This window comes from Camelus bactrianus, chromosome 15, assembly GCF_048773025.1.
Source record: "Camelus bactrianus isolate YW-2024 breed Bactrian camel chromosome 15, ASM4877302v1, whole genome shotgun sequence".
In the NCBI taxonomy this organism is placed as follows: domain Eukaryota; kingdom Metazoa; phylum Chordata; class Mammalia; order Artiodactyla; family Camelidae; genus Camelus; species Camelus bactrianus.
In genome coordinates, this window is record NC_133553.1 from 48,358,008 (window position 1) to 48,375,881 (window position 17,874).

The window sequence follows — 17,874 nt, forward strand, 5'->3', positions numbered from 1 at the left end:
GACTACAGATTCTTTATACTCTTCCACAGAGGGTCCGTTTGCCCTTCCCTTGAATCTAGGCTGGACTGTGATGTCTTTGGACTACAACAGAGTATGATGAAAGTGTTGCTATACCAATTCTGGACTTTGCCTTCAAGAGCACTGACAGCTTCTGTTTGGGCCTTATAGAACCCTAAGCTGCCGTGAATGGACTCTGAATGCCCTGATCCTGCCATGCTGCAAAAAGTCTAGGCCATGTGCAGAGGATCCTGGAGGATGTGATGCAGTGTGTGTGTGTGCGTGCGCGCACGCGTGCGTGTGTGCATGTGTGCATGTAGAGAGATACCAAGGAGCAGAGATGCACCAGACATGTGAGTGAAGGGGACGAGTTGGAGCTGGAGATCCCCCAGACCCAGCCACCCAAGCTGAAGTCACATAGATGAGAGACAAGCCACTCACACTTCTAAAATGCAAAATTGTGAGCAAAATGGAATGGTTGTTTTAAGCCACTAAGTTTTCTGATTCCATCATCTCCATCATTTCTAACAGCTGAACAGGTATTTTTCCTTGAAAGCCATAAAGAGCGCAGTAGCATTGTAGTCCGTATACTTTCTGCCTTTCTATCTCTTGCTTTAATGTACTGCTCTTTGTATTTGCATTTTTTCTCTCCATGAGGGCAGAGGGATCCTTGCATTCTCAGCAGTGCCTTTCATGGAGTAAGCACCCAGAAAGTTGTTGCTTTGTTCGAAGATATGCCTGGGGTGGCACTGATGGAGGACTGGGAAAGGGAATGGATAGATCACCCCAGCCAACTGTGATGATATCCTCTGACTTCTAGCAGTTACAAAGAATCTAGTTCCTTGTGTTCTCTATTCTATTGTTTCATACCATTCCACTTGTCATGTATATTTGTTTTGTCTCCTCAGACAGATTTCAGATGCTCTGAGAGCAGACATTATTAAGAGACTTTTGTGTCCTGCTTTGTAACTGGAACAGGGCTGGGCTCATGAAATCTGCTCAGTAGATAGTTGTCTGATTAGCAGAGATGCCTGAGCAGCATTATAAAAATGAGCGGTTGAAGCAAATGTTACAGGAGAGCAATTCTATAGAGAGAAAAATGCAAGGCAGACTGAGAGAAGAAATGTGGTTTGGAAGAGAGCTCAGCCAAATGGTGTTTCTGCAACAGGCAATTATATGTGACTGAGAGTATCAAAGGCACCAAGGAAGGGAGCCACCTTGTGCAAAGTTGACAATGAGATAGACATGGATTAGTGAACAAGTAGAATAATGTGTTGGGTGGATCGACCTGCATACAATCCAGTGACTAGGTGTTGGATGGGGAAGCCTGCTTGGGAAGCGTTGGTGCCTTTCTGTCTGCTCAGTGTTCTGGAGCTAGCTTGTATTTTGGATTCCTCCTCATCATAGCTGCAAAATATATAAGCCGATGTCAATTGCACTAGGTGGCATCTTGTCAGTGTCCTGGGATCCAGATCTTCTGCTGGTGGATGTTGAAAGGAGGGTGTGGTTGGTAGGAGAGAGATGCACATTCAGTTTGGTAAAGCAAAAGTCTTTAGCAAAAGTGGTTCCTGGGTGGTAGGGAAATCAAAGTGTTTGTGGAAGTGTTTTCTTCAAGCTTACTGGATACTGGTGGAGTGAGCAAACATGGAACCTATCAAGACTGCCACATGTTGGACTGGCAGAAAAAAATGTTTCTCTGGTACCTCCGTGAATTAAGAAAAATCCATAGACGTTTATATCAACAAGGACAAAGATAAGAGGATACTGTTCAGTGTGGTTTGTGACTTTAACTACAAATATTCCCACTTTTGCTCTCTGTTCCCCTAACACACACATGCACACACAGACACAGATGCACAGAGTCCATTCTCTGGCTCAGATCTTCCACGTGGCTTGGAAATCTAATGTTAGATTTTTAATTCCTTTGTAAAAGCACTTTCCACTCTTAGGATGCAGACATCCCTAGGGGGAGTAACAAAATAAGATATTCTCAGTTACTGATGTCTTCATAGAAGGGGGTTTTGTGATGACTGGCTAAAAGCAGGCTTGGAGAGAAGCCCAGAACACAGAGCATGGCAGTGAGGGGTTTTCAGAAGGGTGATTCTGGAAAACCATGTTTTGAGGAATAAAGGGAACCACAGGAAGGGATTCCATTTCTGAGCCCAGAAGGCCAAGCAGAAATGTTGGGAATTTCTATGAGTGGAAGGATGACTTATTGAAAGAAGTGATTTTGTAAGATCAGTCTTGAGAACCTCAAGCCTGGTGCATAGTAGGTGTTCATTTATTGTTAAATGAATTGGAAGGAGACAGGACTGAAGGTAGGAAGGGGGTGAAGTAGCCATTGCAGAAATTCAGGCATGATTTAAAAGTTTCCCTCCCCTCACACTGTCACTTCATCTGTTAAAAGTCACTGTGTCACATGGCAAAGATGTATGGGCATCTGTTCTGTTACTGTAGCCTCCCGTGAAAATTTCTGCAGAGCCTCTGGTTTTGGGCAGTATCATTTGTCCCTCTACCAGAAAGAGACAGGATGGTGCAGGTACTGTTGTTTTTAAATCTCTCTGTCCTTAAATCTAGTATAGTACCAGACACTTAGTAGGTGCTCAGTCAGCATCTCCTAAGTGTAAGACAGTGCAAGCCCTAATATGCTCAGTGAATGGGTGAGAATATTTATTACTGACGTTGTTCCTGGGGCTGGTAGGCTGGACAAGGGGAAAGGGGTAGTGATGTGCTGGTGTTTTTAATCCTTATCTTTCAGGCTAGTCTCATGACTGCAGTCTTTCTTCTTAAGATGCCACTTTGGTTAACATTTCAGCACATGCTACTTTCTGGCAGGGACTGGTTTTGAGAATTTAAATCCTGGAAAGTATGAATAGGAGACATGACGAGACGATGGCTGGTGCTGGGGTGATTTAGTAATCCTGAACTGTTTCAACATCGTTCAGATTCTTGATTTTGAGATACAAAGTAGAAAGGGGGACAGCAGTCAGTAATAAGATGCTGAGGCAGGAGAGCTAGGAGTTAAACTGTGCTCTGTGCCCCATTTAATAAAGTGTGTGATAGCCAGTGCCACAAATTTGATTTGAACAATTTCTATTTTTCCCAGAAAAGATGTTATTACAGGTCAATCATTTCCATAAGTGAGAGCACATTTCTGGTGTATACTACACTGACAGATGGCTAGAAGACCTCTTTTTCATGATCCCAGGCGGAATAAAAAGGCAATTTACTATCTATAGGACTGTGGGTACACTGGTAATGGAAGAGAATCATTCTTATACAAATAACTCAGTGTTTGAATCTGAACTATCAAATGAATCTGAGCTATAGCCAAATCAATTTGATAAACCATCAGAATATGATTGTACTGGCTCCAGCCTGCAAAGGCAATGCATTAAATTTCCCCCACAGGAAACGATTTCCCAAGGAAACAGCAATTGCTTGATTGCTTAAAAAGAAAAAAAAAAAAAAAACCCAAAACTTCAGTGAGTTCAGAATATCAGGTGAAAACGCAGATGGCTGCTGCTGTTCAAGGTCAAGGCTCAGGAGGGAAAATCAGGATGCTAGGCTGCTCTGCGGAAACTCAGTGGAGCCTGTCTATGTGCCCCTGGCTTTCTCAACATTTATTTCTCTTTGCAGCAGAACATCATCTCCTTGCACCCTCAGGTGTTTCAGAGGCTCCCAGGTTTTCACTCAACTGAAAGTTTTGCCTTCAGGCAAAGTTATGATTGGATTGGGTGCCCCCCTCTAACTCCCTTAGTATCCCTTGTCTGCATCTAGCAGGGGCAAGGACCTGAGCCTGCTGAGGGGGAAGACCGACCACAGTTCACTCTTGGAGGAGATACTTGGGAAATGGGGCCCAGCTTCCCAGTTCCTGGCGTTGGTTCTAGGACAGTGGTTCTCAGTGTGCATTCTGGACCAGTAACATCAGCTTCACCTGCAAAGTTATTAGAGATGCAGATTCTCAGGCCCACCCCTGACCTACTGAATCAAAAATTCTGGGGGTGGAGATCAGCCACTAGGGTTTTGCCAGCATGCTAGGTGATTCCAATACATGATCAAATTTAGAACCACACTGCTTGAGGGCATTGGAGGACCATGCATGCTGGGGTCTACTCTGGGAACTGCCCTGCCCCCCGCCAAAAGCCTTGCACCGGATGACTGCTGATGAAGAGGGCTGGCCCCTTGCCTTAATTCAGTACAACTTCGAAGGGCCATTTTAGCTCCAGAACTCCCTGTGGGATCAGCTGGAACTTGCATTGCAAATGCATTCTAGTTCAGTTTCCCTCTGAGCCTGATTCTCCTTCCATCAAGCACTCCCCAGTAAGCCTTCTGCATGTAATATCTACATTACAGCTGTATTTGCCTGAGGGGACTGTGGGCCTGGGGCTCCCCATTTGTTACCCCGGTGCCCTACGTGGTGCTTCATAGTGTACATGGTGACCTGCTATATTAAGTTGCATATTTAGTTATATCGTCTGACTCCCCCTTATAAGAATATATAATATTATTAAGCTTCAAACAATGTTAGGAAATAGGGATTGCTGTTTTCGCTTCTTTTAGGTGAGGAAACTGAGGCCTAGAGAGGTGAGAGAACTGGTTTTAATCTGTGGTTGTTTGCTCTGATATCTCTGCTTTAATCAAGCTTATCATGTCCTTCTTTTGTATCTATTGCCCATCTCAAACCAGGCATTCTCGAATAGTCTTATAAGGGTCAAAACATATCCTTTATCACCAAGAACCATCTATGGAGTTTCTGCTTTACCATACAGGATCTCAAAGAGCGAATGCATGGGTCCCAACCTGAAGGAGAACACATTCACCCCTTGGTGTCCGTAGGGGATTGGTTCCAGGACCCGCCGCAGATGTCAGAATTCGTGGATGCTCGAGTTCCCTAGCCCTGCCCTCCTTATCTCCTCATCCACAGTTCTGCATCAGGGATTCAACCAACTGCAGATAGTATATATTTCCTGAAAAAACTTCACATATAAATAGACTGGTGCAGTTCAAACCCATTTTGTTCAAAGGTCAACGGTGTAAGTTTTTATGAAAATTATGGTGATAGATGGTAGGTCGGCAGGTAGGTAACCTATATACTCACTGCCAAATAAGAGGTGCAGGTTAGTGGCTCCCAAATGCCCGACCTGACCTTAGGCTTTGGAGGATCATCTAGCAAACCTTCAGATTTATTCACATGTTTATCTATTTACTTACTCACCATTTCTTCTTGCATCTTACTCCTCCCTTCTGGATTCCTCTTCCTGCAGTACATTTGTCAATAGATGTAGTAGGTCTTGCTTAGAGCCAAGGAGAACACCTTTTAAAAAATCTCGTGCAGATTTTGCCCCCGCAGCCCTGAAAGCTGTGGGAGTCCCAGGAGGTGGAATTCACTGTTGGCTGAGGTCATGGGGGAAGGCAGGGGTGAGAATGACTCTTGTGGAAGGATGGGGCAGATGAGAATAGGGGAAAGCCACTCTTGGTGAGAGAAATGGAGATGAGGAAGCAACAATAGGAGGAGAGATGCTGATGCAGGGCTAGGAGGCACTGAATGCATCCCAAGAGATCTAGAATCGAAGCAAAGAGGATCCAGAAATGAATGCATGTGTGTATCTCACTGGATTGAGGGACACTCCTGGACATGGAGGGAGACGAAGGAGAACTTTGCTTTCTCTTTCAGGGAAGAGATGTATAGAGAGTGGTTAAGGGTCTGTACTGTGAATCAGACTAGTTTTCTGTTAAATCTGTGCTCTACAATTTCCACGACCTTGGGTGACTTAACCCCTCCAGAGAAGCTAGTTTTTTCTCCTCTAAAATGGAGATAATGGCCTCTACCACAGAGGTTATGGTAATGATTAAATTAGAAAATGCATCTTAAGCTTTTAAAAGACTATCTGAGACTTGGTAAGTACTCATTGAATGTTAGTTGTTATTATTATTGTTGTTATTTTAGTGAAAGTTAGAATGTGGATCAGCCCTAAATTGTCCTATAAATCTTTGCAGGTGACACAAATAAAATTTAATCTTAATAGCCAGCCTTGTCTTGAAAGTGTCCCTGAATTGGAGAAAGTGGACTTCTAACTTAGAGATGCTGATCTCTCACATGGAAATGAGGGAGGCTACTCACAGAATGACTGGTCCAGAGGCTCCCTGGAAAACATCATTAGGCAATTCTTCCAAATTATTGTTATCACTTAGATTCCTGGGGATGGAGTTGAGGAAAGAAGAAGAGAAACATAAAGCCACATAAACATCACTGTTGTAAGAGCCATTTCCCTCTAAATGGCCTGGAAGAAGAGTCAGGGCTACTTACAGCTCATCTAGTTGGGTTCCATTGAATGCACAGTTGTGTATTTCTTGAATCCCATTCTTACTCAGCCATCTGAAATAAAAGATCCATTAAAAAACCAATAAAGTCAGATGCAAACAATACAGGGATCTCATAATTGGAAACACTGGGGCAAGGTCAGACAGCACAGGTTAGTGGCATAAATCAAATACCACCCTTAAGACTCTGGGACAGGGTTGGGAGGGAGACTGATTTATCACTATACAACATCTTGTAACATTGGCAGTTTGCATTATGTGCATGTATTACTTATTCAGAGAAACGAAATGTAATTTTGAAAAGGCACACTTAGGCAGAGCAGCTTGGATCCCGGAAGGACTTTGCACACATCATTCGTGTGCAGACAGTGCCGTGGGGGGAGCAGGCAGAGATCTTTCTCATCCTGAAGGACAGAAACCATACCATTATTGAACAAGTGTTCATAAGACAGAGAAAAAGCATTTTGTACCACCTTCCTCTAAGGCCTCAAATCTCTCACCCATGCTTATTCACAGCAGCAGGCCTGACTGTCATCAAAAGTGATCTAATTAAGCTGTCAGACAACCTGAACCTCTTCTGTGACCCATACGGACCTGGTTATTGGAGGTTTGTGGAGGTGGCTCTGGGTTAAGCCAGAAAGGAAGAGAAATCAATTAGACAGACTGTGGGCTGTGGCAGGGTGAGGCGGTGTGAGTGGGCACGGGAGGAGGCTCTGGGGGCAGTGGGGCTGGATGTGGAACAGTCACCCTGATGGTGCAGAGAAGGTCAGTGGGCAGACTGGCCTGGATAGGGCAGCCCAAGGACACCTTGGGCTGACAGCTCTGCATTGCGGTGCTCCTGGATGGACCTGAACACAAAAACAGAATTCCAAGGTCGGGAGAGCTTAGCCTGCCCGAAGAGCCTCTGATCACTTGGTCTTGATTTGCTGTCAGGTCCGTTTCCTTGTCAGGCTCGGTGGATTTACAAATGACACTGTTCCAAAGGCTAATCCCAGAGAAGCTCCTGTGTGGGGGGGACATCGACTATTCCGGGTGCTGTGAGGAGTAGCTCGAGATGCTTAAAATCACAGGAGAATAACTGTATGTGTTTTTCTCCCTCCTGGAAGCCAGTGAGCTAAAAGTCCAGATGGAAGTAGTGCACATCTTTTAAAACATGAGCAACCTATGGGTGGATTCGGATGGCTACCCCTACATCCTGCCTGCCCCATTCCTACCCATTTGTCCCTGGAACTGACTGGTCAGCTTATCTTCGGGTGGTGACAGTTGCTGGAGCAGCTGCCCCTAACCTGTGGGATGTGGATCCCTGGGGGTTTTGGTTCAAACACAAGGCTCAGCAAACTTTTTCTGTAAAGAGCCCAATAGTAAATTTTAGGTTTTGTGGACCAAGAAGCAAAATGGAGAATACTACATAGGTCCCTTACATAGGTGCTTATAAAACAATTCCCATGAAATCTTTATTGACAAAATTTAACATGTAATAAGTGAGTACAATTTTCTCTTTATTGTAACGTAGGCCTATTATTGAAAAGAATGGATTTTTTTTCTGTTGTTCGGGGTCACATTCTGCTTAATTTAGGTTCAGTGTGTTCTCTGTCATCAAAATGTTCACTTACAAAAACCAGCTTAGGTCATGGACCGGATTTGGCTCATGGGCTGTAGTTGGCTGATGCTTACTCCAACAAAAGCAGTGTGCAAATCTGTATGGCCTCTGCCTATTTATTCTTCTATAGACTAGATAATTAGTATTTTCTGCACATTTATGTCCTGCAAATAAAATGTTGCTATGATTAAATAAAATACAAACTAATTTAAAATAATTTCTGTATTCAAAGTAGCCCTTTGTCTTTATAGATTTTCTTAATAGATACCATTCTATGGGGAGGGAGTGAAATTTTCCATGTCAACAATGGATCATTCTGCAAAAAAACAAATTATGTCCAGAATTCCTGCCCCGGAGTTTACGTTAGGCAGTAGGACTCTCGAAATACTAACAGAGAAGCCGATGTTTACTAAATGCATGCCTACTCTTTTAAGAGAGGTAATGCTGGTTTTAAAACCAACCTCATGACAATAATGATGACAAACAGGGCAGAGCGTCAGCTAAGGAATAATTGAATCACGATTTTCCTTAATCTTTTTTTGTCCCTTCCCTAGTGTGTTCACTTAGCGTGTTCACTCAGTGAAGTCTCAGGAGGTCCGTGAAGCAGAGTCTGCCCTCACCCTAATGAATGAAGGTTCTGGGGGCGGGCACATGAGATGGAAGCCAAGTGAAGAAGGGATGAAACACGCATGAAGTGAGCAGTTCCTGTGGCCAGGGCGTGCTGGGACCTGGCACCGTGTAACCTCGTTTTATTCCTTCTGAATGAGTCCATCTGCTGGTCGGCCATAGCTGGGTACTACCCTGTTCAGACTTTATGGCTGGAGAGTTGGGGGTAGAGGGTGGGGAAGGGCTCAGTGGTTTCCTCGTGGTAGGCTTTTATTTCTCGTTTCCCTCATTACCTCATTACCAGCGTCTGATAATTCTTCATTGCTGGGCTGTCTTTTTTTTTTTTTTTTTTTAATATATGTATAGAACAAACAGGGCTTTGGGATTTTAGAAAATGCCAGTGCTTAGAAAGCTCTTTTAGGTATGAGAGCCATTTTGGCAGGCTCTTTTCGTTTGTTTTCCTGAGTACCCTAGGATGTCCCTAGGGGGACAAAGTACCCCTGAATCCAGACAGAGCACCCAAGCTAAGAACAATTGGAGACTTAAATTGTAGTGAATGTGGGTTTTCTGATTAAGGGCCATCTGAGTTAAAAAAAAAAAAAAAGGTCCTGTTCTCACAAATGTGAATTTGTCCTTTATAGAGACGTGTCTGAGAAGTGTTGGCTCTTAGGAAAGCTGTTCTTGCTAGGAGAGTCTGTTCTAAACTCTGGGGAAGCACACAGTGTCCATGAACAGGAGTCAGTGAAGAAAGCTATGACCTCCACGCATCTTTTGTAGGTTTGGGTTTGCGAGACTGTTAACGGCACTTACTTCCTCAAATTCTTTTCCCCTACTTGGGAAGAATTAAGCCTAGGTAGGTCAGGACGACTTGCCTTCTGTCTTGTGTTCTGGACAAAGTGGATGTGTGTGAATGTGTGGAACTATGAGAATATTAGCACATGCCCACTTTTTAAAAAATTAGGATAATTGATGTCTAACATTATATTAATTTCAGGTTACCACTCATATATTTTCTACATAATGTTCTGCATTATTACATTAACTAATTCTGAATGACTCTATTTAAAATGACACCTGTGTTGAGAGCAAGGTTTACAGAAGCACAAGCAACCAGGTGTAACTGATGACATTTATCATGGACCTTCTCCCTCCATGGTGTGGCCCAGGAATCCTTTCCCTATTGTGTTTGTGTTAAAACCCACCAGGCTGGTATTACTCAGGTACTCACCATTATCCAAAGTTCCTTTTTATCATTTTTTTTTTTAAACTTCTTGGCCCTGATGATAGTGTTTCCTCTGCTTGTCTTCTGCCTACGAGGTGGCTAAATCCCACTCACCTTCTAAGACCCATCCTTGATCCAACCTCCTCTCTCAGCTGCCTGCCTTCCCTCTTTGAGCTCTTCCTTCAACCCTCCCCTCATATCACATGATTCCTTCTTTACGCTTAGAACAAGTACTTTTATTTTGCACAAATTTCATACTGCTTGTATTTTAGTTAGCTTATTTCTTTGGCTTTCCCTTTCTCTCATACTTCTCACACCCCCATCACCTTATTCCAGCGCGCGCGCGCGCGCACACACACGCACACACACACACACACACACAGATTTCAAATATCATGAGCATCTTAAGTGAAAGGATTAGGTATTACCTACAATTTTTGTCCTAATACTGTGTACACTGGATACATGCCTTTGATTTTATTTTCCTTCACACATCCTGTTTCTCTGCTAGTCTCTCTCAAATCTATTTGTTCTCTGAAATAAATTTACATCAAATACTGTGCTTAGCTTTATTCTTCACTATGTCCTCATTTGCCTACTATTTCTCTCTGCCCTCCCCACCAACCCCCTCTTTTTGTTTGTTTGTTTTAAGTGCAGCTGGGTCTCTGGCTTATATTATTGCTTTAAAAAGAACTTAAATTCTTTCTGGACTAGAACTTACCTTTTGTATTGGCATATTAAAACTTACATATTGTCATATTTAAACTTACATATTGGCATATTAAAACTCAGACACGTCTATTTTTAAAAAACACCGCAATTTGTGAAATATAAAGATGAAATACTTTCCTTACAGGTGTAATTGCAGTTACCAGTGTCCCAAATATCATTCTGTGCATCTAACTTCCATGAATCCCCAAAACACGTAGATAACCCCTTGTGCCCTCTTCTCTGGCCATTTTTGAAAAGGGATGAACTGCCAGGCAGGCTACTGGCACAAACTGAAGGTAGTTCATCAACGATGCAGACTGCACTTTAAAACTTTCCCAAAAGTTAGAGGGAGTAACTCAAGCTCGTTATAAAAAAAAATAAGTGACTGTTCCAAGAAAATGAGAAGTCATCTTGTGCTCAGCGTGGGGCTGAACAGGGCTGCTTGGCTTGGTTATGAGGGAATATCCGTATCTCCTTGATTCAGACTCCTTCTTGATCTTTTTCTTTGGGCAACAAAAGCCTGGCCAGGCAATAACTAGCTTTATTGATGCATAAGTTATTCTGTCCCTCAGAACAGATGTTGCATCACAGGAGACCAGCATTCAAAGAGCAATTTTAAATACTCGAATCGCACCACAGAATCACCAATTATTAACAGGGCTTCGTGTTATGATTCTGAAACGTAAAGATGGGAAAGGAGAGAAAAGCTCAGAACAAGAGAGAAACTGGGATGGTGGAATGCCATGGTTACCTAAACCAGAAAGGAGCATGCCACTGTGAGAAAGAAATCGTTAAATGAAAAACCGAACGTCACTCCATTGGATTTTCTTTTTCTTTACTTACAGAATCATACTTTCAAAACTTAGCCCCACGAAAGAATTTCCTTCAATGGTGTGGATATTTATGTTGTCTTGAATGTCTCTAGAAGAAAGTACAGACAAAATAGATATTGACGTCACCGCTACTGATGTCACCTCCCCACATTTAGTCCACGTGGTGTGGTGTCTTCTGCTGAGGTCATGCTTGAATTGTTACTGTTCTGAAGGGTGATGAGATCAAAGTCTGGGAAATAAATGATATCTAATTTATCTTGAGTATATCAGTTCTTCTTAAAAATGGAATTGCAGACATGCAGTCTCTTCCCACTCTGAAAGTTTTCTTTGCTAATCTCACTGTGCTAAGGTTCTAACATACTCATTTACTATCTTTGCTTTTGCTGTTGGTACTAGCTCAACAGGACAAAGACACTTAAGCCGACCTTTCGTCTCCATCCCAAACTCCTCTGTTCACTTTAGTTGGGCCTCCATCTTCCTCCATCTCAATCCCCTTGGTACATCTAGTTTCCCTTCTCTGTTTTCCTTGGGTCACAGAAAAATGTTACCATTGGTTTTTCTCTTTCTGATTGAAAGGAGGAAGAAAGCCATTTTTCTGTTTGTATCCACCTCCCCATCCCTCAAGCTTCCCTGTTGGGGCCAATCTAACATATAAAAGTAAAAGGACTAAACTGCTTGGAACAATTTGAGAAATTTGGGAAGATTCTCTATTTTTCTCTCTCATTCTCTCTTCTTTGTTTCTTAGTTCATTTCATCTTTTCCCGACCTCTTCCCTTTGCATCTGTCCAGATTCTTACAATTTCACTATTGAAAATAAACTTGCCTTTACACGTTGCCTTTTTGCTGCCTCTTTCAAGATACAGATACCTTGGGAAAAGGCAAATGTATTGTCATTAACACGTGGGTGTGAATTTGTCAGGTGGTTTCTTTATGCCTAGGGCAGCATAGGAATTCTGGAGGGAAGAAGAGAGGAAGGGGGAGTTGGTAGGGGGAGGTATGTAAGGCACTACATAGTGAAGGAAGGAGAGACTTCCTGATTTGCTACAAGTTGGCTCTGTTGACAACTGCCTTATTGAGGAGCTCACTGCCTTCCTCCAATCTGAGACTAGCTGGCCTTCAGGTAAAACCAAGGACACTTGCTGTTGGCCTTCCTACCTCTGCTCACCCAGAGCAACATATTTGGAGAATACTGACTTAACAGTGCATATTACAGGCCGAGAGGCTGTTGGGCAAGACAGTTGGTGAGTAAAGGGTTGGTAACTGCTCTTCAAACTTACAGTAAAACCTTTTGGAGAGATTGAATCTTGTGAACAGCTGGCAAGTGCTTAATGCCTGTGTTGGATATTAACCTAGAAAGAGACGAAATGAGAGTGAGTGAAAAATGAGCTGGCTATTTTAACAACGGCTAGAGCCTAAGCTTTCCAAATATAAAATATCAATTTTGAGCTTTCAGAAAAACCTACCAGAAAATCCCATAATATACCTGAATCATGCTTATGTTTTCTATTTTAAGGCTCTAACCAGGGTCCAGTAAGCTATTGATTGTGTAGGGAAAAGAAACTTAAACTTCAGACACATAGCTGTACTAATATGCCACAATACATACCTTTTTTTTTAAAAAGATAAGTTAACATGATCCAAAAGCACATTGCAAATAGATAGCAAATTTTTCCTAAATCATTTCCTATTTCTAGCCTCTTCATACTCTTTGAAGAACTGCCTCTTCTCCTCTGCAAGTGATTCTGTTGAGATTAGGGCATGAGTTCCATACCCTTTGACCCCAGAGCAGGCATGTGACCAGGCTGGGCCCATCAGACTCTCCTGGGAAGGAGCTGGATAGAGATGAGTCCACTGATGCCATCACTCTTAAGAGATAGTCCATACAATTCTACAGCTGAAATTTCCAGAACTATATTGGCTCCTTCCCAAGGCCTGCTTGTCTTGGCCTGGGTTCCCCAGGAATCAGAGCCTGAGATAAGTGCTAGCTTGTAGGTAGTATGAGTTCAGTGAGTTTGGGACAGGAGGAATGAAACAGAGATGGAGGAAAGATCATCAGTATAAGATTAAATTGTTGAATTCCCTGCCACTACTGGTGACTGGTCCTTAATGCCAAGGACTTGATTTAGGAGATTTTCAAAGTGGGTATCAGAACTCTCACTCTGAATGGGGGAGAAGGGGAGGGATTTATCCATAGACTCCTACTTCGTGTTGTTCGAAGGTGTCCCTGTGGTATTAACGTTCCACTCTGACTTGCACACTTGTAAGTGTCCAGCAAGTTCCTACCGGGCATCTCTTACGGTGGAATAGAAGTCCCAGGACTGGAAAGGGAGGTACACAAGGCCAGGCTAGGTGCTGTCCAGTTGAAATTAAGCTGCATTAAGCTGGTTGAAATTTGGGTGGAACTGGCAGCCACAGCAGTGGTGAAGGAGATTTTCAAGTTGGCACATGCGAGTTGTCTGACACACTATTGTTCAGCACTTCTCTCGCTCCTGTGAGTTACTTAGAATCCTTCCAGTACTCCCCACATCCATTTCCCTTTTCTCTGTGGGGCTTACCTAAGACACAGTGGGTCTTAATTGCTTGCAAGCTAAAGTACCTTTGCTGGTACACTTATCATTGTGAAAGATCACGTGTCTTTTTGGGTTTATGATTCTGAAGTGGACTTCAGTGTCTTGTTCTCTGCTTCTATACTCAGAGAGTCAGTGAATTCTGCCTCTGAATTCTCTGTAATGGTTCTCAGATGTTTTGCTCCTTCTTAGTTTCCAGTGATCCACACAGAACCCATCTTGGTCAATTCTTTTTATTATTTCCACAGCCCTTGAGATTATCTCCCTTTATTTTTCATTTGTGGGAAAGAGCTGTTAACATGCTTCTATTAAGAATTTTTGTGTTATTTACTTAAAATTTTTTTTCATGCTGGAAAATAAACTCTGTTTTGTGTAGAGATCTGAGTTAACATAAGCATAAAACGCTGTTTAACCACCAGCACACTCAAGATACAGCACAGTTGCATCACCCTCTAAATCACAGCGTTATCCCTTTGTAGTTCCCTCTCCTTCTTATTCCTACCCCTACCAAGCACTGATCAGTTTCTATAATTTTGCTTCTTCCAAAATGTCCTATCAGTGCAACCATCTATTATGGAACTTCTTTCATACGGTGTAATGCATTTGAGATTGTTTCATGTTATTGTATGTATCAGTATTCATGCTGTGATGCTGGTTTTTTTTTATACTGCCAATTAGTCTTCTGTTGTATGCATATACCACAGTTTGTTTATTCATTCATCAATTAGGTTGTTTCCAGTTTTTGTGGTTATAGAAAAACCTGCTTTAAACATTTGTGTATTTTATGTGTGTGTGAGAGAGAGTGAGAGACAGGAAGGGAGAGAGTAAGTACCTACAAGTGAGATTGCTAGGTTGCTGTTAAGTGTATGTTTAACTTTATTAGAAACTGCAAAGCCACTGTCCTATTTTGCATTCTCATCAGCCATGCATGAGAGTTCTAGTTGCTAAATCCTTTGGTTATTTTTAAAAATACATTCTTTGACTATAAAAGTAATACATATTTATTGTGAGACCTATGAAAAATACAGAAACATCTACAGAAGAAAGTAAAAATCACCTCTAGTATCACTAACCAGAGATAGCTTCTGTTAGCATTTGGAGTTTGAAGTTTCTTTCCAGAACAAATAGCTTTCCTGACTGGTCTCCATCGCATTCTGCTCATTCCCAACAGAAACACTGCCATAACTAAACATCTGCTAGCTTGACACTGTCCTAGTCCACATTTGTTATTTAATCATATCCAGCCTTCTACTATTTTTAGATCTCTTCCCATGTGTCTATGCAGTATTTCTTTAATTCTTTTAATGAGACATCAAAGCAAGGACCAGATTTAATATTCTTTGACAATCTATACAACTGTGTGCAGATTGGGAATACAGTATGTGTTCATAAAATGTTAGGTTAATTGGTTGATGCTTCTAAAACACTTCTTGCATCTGTCACCAAGAAAGTATGAAAACACTTATTTAGTTAATTTAGTTGTCAGGTATCTCGGCTACTTGGAGTAATTAATCTTAAACAGAGTCAGGGAGGTCTGGAGGCCAGGAATCAGGAGAATGTACGTGCCAACTCTAGCATGAGCTACTAGACACAAGCCATTTCATCTTTCCAGACCAGAAAGGATGTGGAATGTATGAATATCAAGGTAGACATTGTATCAGATGCCTCTGCGCCCTGCTTCACATTCTCTTGTTCCATCTTTTACCCTAGTGATTACCGTAACAACCAGCTACATACAGATTTAACTTAGCAGACGCTGGCCTCAGGTACACTAGGGGGCTCTCATTTTCTATCTTGGGCTTTTCTACCACCTCTGAGTGGGACATTTACAGGAGTCTGCTCAAACATTCTGGGGCATGGAGCAAATCAGGAGGTACAGGAGAGTTGGGGCAACTCTTCTGGTGGTGGACTCTTCCACTCCTGGGGTGAGCAATTCTGAATGTGTTCTAAGTGGCACCTTAGGGGGCTCTAGCATACCTGGGCCTCAGTTTCCAGTGGCAATCAGCTGATAATACATTCTTGAGTTGCCTTTCCCTCATTCCTTCTTTTCTTCTTTTTAGCCATCCAATCTCTTTCCTCGGGTTTGAATGTAAAATAAACTACTTACATGTTAAGCTCTTGCTCAGACATATTTTTGGAGCATGTAGGCTAAGACAGAATTGTGCAGAATTTCACAATTAACATAGATTCACTGATGATCGCTCTCTCCCTTGACTCCAAATCTGTCTCCAGTTGCAGCCCAGCCCTGTATCTTGTCCTCTTTTTACAGTAAAGTTTCTAGAAAGAGTTACCTGCATATTCTGTCTTCATTTCCTTGTATCCTATTCATCTGCCATCTGCTCCAATTTGTTTCCATTCTACATCTCTCCACTGAAACTATTTTTGTCACACCCCAAATCCACCAACCCACAATCAGTGAATCTAATGAACAATCTGAAGTCTCATTGTTTAGACCTGTCAGGAGAATTCAGTGCTCTCTGCTGATCTCTCTCTTCTGTTAGTTCCTTTCCTATTCCTCCCCTTTCTCTGTTACTCCTTTTTAGTTCTTTTGTTGTTGACTTCCCTTCCTCTGTCTGTACTCTGAGCCTTTTTTCTCTATGGTCTTGCTGGGAAGGTCTCATTTTGCATGGCTGTAAGTACTGTCAGTATGACAGCTCCTAGGCTTACACTTGACTTCTGACTTCTCTAGTCCATCTCTAATCAAAGTTCACATATTCTCTTCTGAATGTCTTGTTGACACAGCAAACTAAACTAGGTCCCCCCATCACTTTCACCAAACTACTCCTTCTTAATTCTTCTTCATAAATAGCCCTCCCATCTGTCAGTTGTTTGTTAGAAATGTGACATTAAACTTGGCTTCTTCACCCTCATTCCAAACATCCAGTCCATCTCAAGTTCTTCTTAGATTCCATTTCCAGAATATTTATCGATGCCATGCAAGTTCTTCCATCTCTACTGACACCGTTCTAGAACAAGCCACCATCAACTTTTTTTCTAGATTTCTGTGATAATCTCCTGCTTTCCATACATTTCATCTTGTCCTTTCTAACCAGTTCTCCATATAGCACACAGGAGGAGGAGTTTGGGAAAAATGTAGATCAGATTGCTTTAGTCCTCTGCTTTCCTTTAGTTCTTTCCCATAGTAAAACTTATACTCCTTACTGGCTACTCTTGCCCCCTCATCTCCCCTAATTCACCTCAGCACCAGTGACTTCCTTTCAGTTCTTTACACGCACTAAGTTCTCCCCTGTCTCCAGGCATTTGCACATGCTCTATCTGGAAGGCTTACCATCCAGTCCTCACCTGGCCAATCTCAACTCTCCCTTCAGGGTTCAGTTACTAATGTTATTTCTTCAGAGAAGAGTACCCTGATTGCCAATCTAAATTAAGGTTCCTGATTTATTCCCAGTGCAATCTATCCTTTTTGGCACTTTTCCCTTATTAGTGCTCAACAGAATTCTGAACTATATGTTGTTTTGTGTTTATCTATCTAGTCAAAGCCTGTTTCTTCAACTAGATTGTGAATGGCATGACAGTGGAAATTATGTTTTTCCTTAACACTCAGTGTCAGGACATGTAAGTGCTTGATGTGTAGCTGGCCAGGCAATGTGTTATGTGCTGTCAAGAGATGAACACAGAAAAGGAATCATTCACTACTGTGTTCATCAAACCTAACTGATTTAACATTATACAGACATCAACCTGGCACTCTCTTAGCGAATGAGTAAGAAATTTACATAATTGAAAGAGGGAAGAATTTATGATTGTCAATAAGAACAATACAAGTGCATTATTTAATATCAATAGTATGAGCTCCTGAAGCCCCTATACTTACAGGCCATCTACAAATGTCTGTAGATGCATATTGAAACCACTGGTCTTTATAGAAAAGAAGACACGCAACAAAAATGGCCAAAATTGTTCCAGTGGTTCTGAGTTTAAGACACTTAAAAAGATCTAGTGACCATCTACAGAGATGGATTATTGGTGATAACTCTGTAGCTGAAACTCTCC

General features: G+C 42.1%; 1 protein-coding gene across 3 annotated transcripts in view; it reads right to left on the reverse strand.

The window, feature by feature from the left end:
• FSHR (follicle stimulating hormone receptor) overlaps nucleotides 1–17,874 on the reverse strand; it is a 153,015-nt gene that overhangs the window by 10,957 nt on the left and 124,184 nt on the right. For 2 of the 3 annotated variants that reach the window (XM_010967756.3, XM_045504842.2), the window contains exons 5-8: nucleotides 12,571–12,642; nucleotides 11,304–11,381; nucleotides 6,308–6,376; nucleotides 6,122–6,196 (exon numbers count right to left, since the gene is read on the reverse strand). In XM_010967756.3, the coding sequence (XP_010966058.1) occupies nucleotides 6,122–6,196; nucleotides 6,308–6,376; nucleotides 11,304–11,381; nucleotides 12,571–12,642 (294 nt within the window). The remainder of the gene's footprint in view (nucleotides 1–6,121; nucleotides 6,197–6,307; nucleotides 6,377–11,303; nucleotides 11,382–12,570; nucleotides 12,643–17,874) is intronic. The other variant, XM_045504841.2, reaches the window with a different exon arrangement.